General features: G+C 41.5%; 1 protein-coding gene and 1 pseudogene across 1 annotated transcript; one reads left to right on the top strand and one right to left on the bottom strand.

Moving 5' to 3' along the window:
* The first annotated feature begins 274 nt into the window (after positions 1 to 274).
* On the top strand, positions 275 to 2,060 carry LOC137990663 (uncharacterized). Its single transcript, XM_068835787.1, has 2 exons — positions 275 to 448; positions 704 to 2,060. Exons 1-2 carry the CDS (start codon positions 275 to 277, stop codon positions 1,781 to 1,783), a joined length of 1,254 nt encoding a protein of 417 aa, XP_068691888.1. The 3' UTR covers positions 1,784 to 2,060.
* Positions 2,061 to 2,070: 10 nt separating this feature from the next.
* Positions 2,071 to 4,115, bottom strand: LOC137990662 (uncharacterized; annotated as a pseudogene).
* Between the last annotated feature and the right edge of the window lie 2,063 nt (positions 4,116 to 6,178).

The raw sequence follows: 6,178 nt of genomic DNA, 5'->3' as shown, positions 1-6,178 counted from the left end.
TCTGGAACGGTGCACGTACCACAGGCAACCCAGTGTACCCTCACGGAGGGTCTAGCTCCAATTAATTTGGATCTCTGTTTGTAGATTTTGTCACGTTTGTCACGGCTGACGAACTTTACTATAACTCGCTCTTTAACCTTTTTGGTGGGCTTAAAGATAATGCCCAAGTCAGAACAAAGTTCAGCAACAAGCTTATAGAGTCCTAAAGCCCTTACGTCACGTTTCCATGGGAGCAAAATATTCAGTTCTAAACAAACGCACACCCGTTTTCAAAATGGCGTCTCTCACGATCGCATCTTTGCTATCTTTCTTTGCTGAAGAGAAAAAATCGATTGAGCGAGGGGAAAATCATTATAAATCCGATCATATTGAATCGGTAACTTACAACCAAGGTGTTTTGCGAGGAGAGGTCCACGCAAGTATGAAGAAAAAGGTCTATAAAGTCACGGTAAGTGAAAGTCGAATTCGATTGATCGATCGTGAATAGCAGAGGAAATCTTTGCTGTTATTCCACTTGTCGGATGGTTGTTTTCCTTTATATTTCACATTTTTAGATTGAGGGCATAGCAATTTCTCAAGTACAACGAGCTGTTTTGCTTAAATAGTAGAGCCAGTTTGACAAGCTAATTTCTTGTTATCTTAAACTAATCTAAGTTTCACAATACATCGCCTGAACTACAATACTTTTAATTTTCATTTATAGATATACCTGGATGAGCAATTTGGTATAAAATCGACGGACTGTGAATGCCCACGGGGGAAATTTAAATGTAGTCATGCAGCTGCTCTCTTTATACGTGGCATTCATAATATAGGGCGCACAGATATTGAATGCCAGTGGAGGAAAAGGAAAACAAACAGCTCCCTGTCCTTGTTGGCAGTGGAAGAAATGTTTCCAATGCCAAAGAAGTATGTGGCAATTTCTAGATCTCCCACCACAGTAGACCGCTCTGCCCTCTATACTCGCTTGAAGGAATATGGGAGGTTCACTGGTTTATGCTGGCTTATGTGTCCAGAACCTGCACCCCCAGCCCAATTATCTATACCCACCATTGAAGAAATCATCTATTCAGAGGACTTCCTCCAAGCCATAGGTGCTCAGCAACAGCTGGATGTCTTAGTGCACAAAGCTAAAATCACTGAAGTGGATGTCCTTCAAGTCAGCCAAAAGACTGTGGGTCAACGAGACAATCCAGCCTGGCACATTGCAAGACGAGGACGGCTCACTGCAAGCAATTTCGGTTCTGTTCTTAATGCTAAAAGGGTCACCCCTTCACTTCTTAAACGACTCATGGGGGAATATGACTTATCAAAGGTAAAAGCAGTGCAGTGGGGGGTAAACAATGAGGCTGAAGCTGTAAAAGCTTTTACCAATCTAACCGGAAAGACTGTCCAGGAAACTGGAATTTGGCTTGATTTGTCTGGTATTCTTGGTGCCTCCCCAGATGGGATCGTGGATGAGGAATCTGTTCTGGAGGCCAAATGCCCTTACACGGAAAGAAACATGACTATTGAAGAGGCAGTCAACACCTCACCCAATTTCTGCCTAAAGAAATGTGAAAATGGCCAATATGCTTTAAAGCAAGACCACGTTTATTGGCATCAGGTGCAAGGGGAAATATATTTTAGTCGGAGGAAGTTTTGCTACTTTGTTGTCTGGACAAGTAAAGATGCAGTTGTCTTGAAAATAGCAAAGGATGAGGCCTGGAGTGAAAACATCACAAAACTCACCCAGTTTTATTTTGAAAACCTCTTCCCAAAGATTGTTGAGGGACAATTATAGTTATTTTCTGATAATTGACGCATTACATTACTATCAAGTGAACAGAGGAAATCAAATATTTCAAGGCCAGCTAATCATGGGAACTGATTTTTTGTTCCAAATACATGAAAAAAAGGCATTTGAAAATTTCTGAGTATTTTTTCTCTATTTTGCAGTTCCAGAAAATATCTATGCCCACCATTAGAGTGGTCTTTGAAAATTTCAAGGTGAATGGGGTCTCAACAGCCAATTTTTTAAATAAAGCATGAAGCTAAGCTAAAAATTCCAGGCGGGGGGAGGGGGGGGGGGGGGGGGAGGTTCAAACCAAAGAACCATCTTTGGAGGAGGTATGAATATTTTTTGGAACCACACAATGTGACATAAAACAAAAATGTTTTCTAAGTAAGATGATTTAATATTATAAATTTTTAAGTTAATCAAATTCATATCCTGCACATCCCTCTTTGATCAGTGGGAACTGCAAATTGACAAGTGATGCACACAGCTGAAAAATAATGTCTGCATGACAGCGTAAATATGAAGGAATAAAGCTTAATATCTTAAAATCTTTAAGCCGAGCATTTGCCCTCTCAACATGAATTCTACATTTTGCGATGGCCTTTGTTGCCTGTGCTTCACTTTCAGTGAATGTCCCATTGTTTAGAAAAGGTGGAATATTTACTGAGACACCATTTGGTACAAGGCCCTGAATCAGAAAGCCTTTGTCGGCTAGGACCAAATCCCCAGCAGTCAGGTGATTTAACAATCCAGATTGCTGCACAATTGCTTTATCAGATATCGAACCTGGATATAGCTTACTGACATAGGTAATTACACCATTTGGTGCAACACCCACAATGACTTTAAAATAATGCATTCCTCTATAACTCGAGTAAGTAGCATTTTGCTGGCTCATTAATCCTGTTGTGGCGATCTCGATGTCCGTACAGTCTATTACTACCCTACAAGACCCAAATTGATTAAATGATGATGGGGCAGACAGTTTGTTCTTATCCCTAGAAGGGATTGATGTCATGAGATCAGTAAATAAAATTGAATGGATAACATGGATGAATGTAGTAACAATATTTGCAATTGTGGATACACTACAGCTAAATAATTGAGCAAGATGAAGATTTGTGTAATTTTGTCTGACTTTCATTAATGTAATAAATATTTGGTCTTCAATTCTGATCGATTCGACTCTCCAGCCAGCAAAGTAATTGATTTCATCTTTGAACCTTTCTGTATAACTGACAACAATGTTGAAAACATCTCTAGTTGGGAGCCCAGTTTCCATCTTCAAAACATCTTCATTCAATGTAGAAACTGTGTAATGATTTTTTAAGTATCCAATCTTTTCTTTCAAGTCAGTTATTTCCATTTTTGCTTGTTCTAGCTCTGCTTCTAAAACAATTTCCTTTGTACTTGATTCAGATCTCTCAGGCACTTGTTGGGATTTAATTTTCTCCCTTGCAGCCTCTATCACTTCTTGCATACACAGACTCCTTCCTGGCTGGCTCGATTTTTTCTTTTTTGTTTGGTTCCTTGTTCTGCAGGAAAAAGTTTATTTTGGTTCCTCTTGAAACTCTCAGGGCCATTACTTTTGTTCCCATCCCTGAAATGGCAGCTGCAAACTCGGGAATGCTTCCCTGGCTCTCTGTCTTGTCTCCTAAAGAGAAAAGGGAAATTTTAGCTTTATCTGCACTTTTATAAATTAACAGAGCTGCAGCAAACAGACATAGTAGCCATACAAACAATTGCTCGAATAATTATCAGAAGAAGACTGGAAGCGGCAAGATAAAATAACATTCCCTCATTCAAAAATGTTGAAAATACAAATTCTTAATTTCTCTTCATTATTCACGTAAAAGAAAGAGACTCTTAAAGTCAAAGTAAGAGAAACAGTAATAACCACAGGAAATAGATAAAAACATAGACTTCTAGGTGAAGTAACACGGCCACCGCCATTAATATCGATCGTGGAAACGGACCGTACTTTCGGTCTCACCGCATTCTTCAATTCGACAAAGTATATGAAAACTACATCTTTAATAATAATAATTTACTGACCTCAATAGACGAATCCATCTCCTGTATTCATCCGCTTTTTTTTCCCTGCTAGGGAAACTAAAAAACCTGCACGTGTGACTTTCCGATTGATGGTTGCAGTCGGGCGCAAAGCATTGAACCATTACAATCGTTTTAACCGCGTTTTCTTTCAATTTTAAAACTAAAGGGCTTCTACTATGAACAAAAACGTAAATAAACCTTATGGTAACTCTCCTTTTGCTTTTCTAAACGATAATTACCCACTTGACCTCTTCTACACAAAGGTCGCACGAGGGACGCGTTCTTTTGTTTAGAACTGCATTTTTTAGCGCCATGGCAACGTGACGTCACACTTTCGAACTCTATTGGGATTGTCCGGGGGAAAAACTGGTATGCCAGTGATATCAAGGCAATGACTCCTCAAGTGTTGTTGCGTGACACATCACCCTCGATGCTTGAAGTTCTTTCTTCCACCTGCTTCACTTTGTCACTTAGCGATTTTATAGCTTTCTTGGTGTTCTTAAGTGGCAGTAACAGCATCATACTTTTCAGAAGTAAATGACTGGGATGCTTCGAGACTATTAAGTCTCTTGTCCATTTCGCGTACAATGCTCTCGAGTCGTTCCGTGACAAGCTTAATATGTTTGCCGATTTCAGCATCCGGAACCAGGTCTTTAGTCCAAAGTTCCTTCAGTGATTTAACAGTGAATGCGTTGCTCCCGCTAGAAAAATTTCACTCTTTAGTTTAGCTTGGCCCAGCGCGCTTGGCTCCACAGGAGCCAAGAGCCAGATTTCTCCCAACTGACAAACAGTTTCGGAGCAAATGTGACAATGCCCACACTGAAGATTGTGGCAAGTGCGAGACCTTGCAACAACTGCTCTTTTCCGCCCAAAAGGCCGCAGACGAGGGAGGCTTTAGTTCAGAGGACGATCGTGATGAAACGATCTATTTGTGTAATCACGCGGTTCAAGGTATACATCTATGGAAGTGCCATCAAATTAGATTGGTGAAGCAGGATCAAGCACGTCTTGACCTTTTACGGCAGCTAAACGAGGAAACCTGCTTGATTACTAATGAATGGGCGGTGAAGTTCCTACCTCAGAAGTATAGGGAGGATCAATCCGACTGGTTTGGAAAACGTGGCATCTTATGACATATGAGTGTGACTTTTCGCCCAGTGAATGGTCAACTCCAGTCACAGACCTTTATCCACATTCTACCATCCAGCAACCAGGAAGTGCCATTGTAACTCTTATCATGGAACACGTATTGCGCACACCTTAGACCGAGTATTTCCAAATCCAGAAAGCTTGTTTTCGACAGAATAATGCGGGATGTTGCCACGCAGAATCGACAATACTGGCCGCACCAGTTATGCGACACCCCTCAGGTGTAAAGGTCATCGCCGTTGCGTTCTAACACCTTCAACGTGGGAAAGATGTTGCTGATCGTATTTCATGATCAGCGACCTGCAAAAATCATAGCCTGTTCTACATTAACGTGGGAAATGTTGTTACTACAGCGGACCAAATGAAAGCTGCACTTCTGTCCCATGGCGGTGTAAACGGGGTGAGAGTTACAGTAGTCAAAAGGTCAAACAGAAACTTCTCCGCTAGAGAAATCCAAACTACCAAGAGTGAGCAAACTGAATAACTTTGAGTTTGAAGACAAAGGTATTCGGACCAGACGAGCGTATAGAGTAGGCGAAGGAAAACTAATCGGCGTGAAAGACGAGAGAGGTGAGGTACATTCTTGCAAAATCCAGCTTTTTAGTGGTGCATTGCATTATGTGTAAAGCACTTTAAAACATTTTCTAAGACAAAGTTTACTTCCTGGCCTACAATAAGTCGACTGTATTCAATAACAATTTGCGTGATAGGGAGGGCGGGACGCCATCCAAACGAATTGCAAGATTCAGAAGGCATTGTAACGATGGTGTTTAGACAACGCTTTAAATGCCTGCAGGAGAAGTTTTAGCAAGGGGAGTTCAAATCAGTTGGCAAGCCTTGTCATTATCCTATGGCGACCAACTGGAACAAACAGATACCATGGATGAGCTCAATCCATGAAACAGCAGCTGCGCAAGTGCTTTCAGTATACAGATGCCCAAAGAAAGGGTGCATGAGGGTGTTTCAGTGTCATGTGGAGCGGGACAGACATCTCTTTCATGAGCAGTGCCCAAAGGAAGCTGACCAAGCCAGTCAAGGATATGCCGTGAAGTTGATAGAGGGGGCAGGCGTTAGGTGGACATTGCATCAAGCCCCTGATACTACAGTGACAAGAGCGACCCCTCTGAGAGAAGGCTGGGCCCCCAAACTGGCAAAGAAGCCATACCGCTTTAACACGGCCAAGAAGGATTTCTT

The sequence above is a fragment of the Montipora foliosa genome, chromosome 2 (assembly GCF_036669935.1).
Source record: "Montipora foliosa isolate CH-2021 chromosome 2, ASM3666993v2, whole genome shotgun sequence".
NCBI lineage: Eukaryota > Metazoa > Cnidaria > Anthozoa > Scleractinia > Acroporidae > Montipora > Montipora foliosa.
This window is presented reverse-complemented; position numbering and strand designations above follow the sequence as displayed.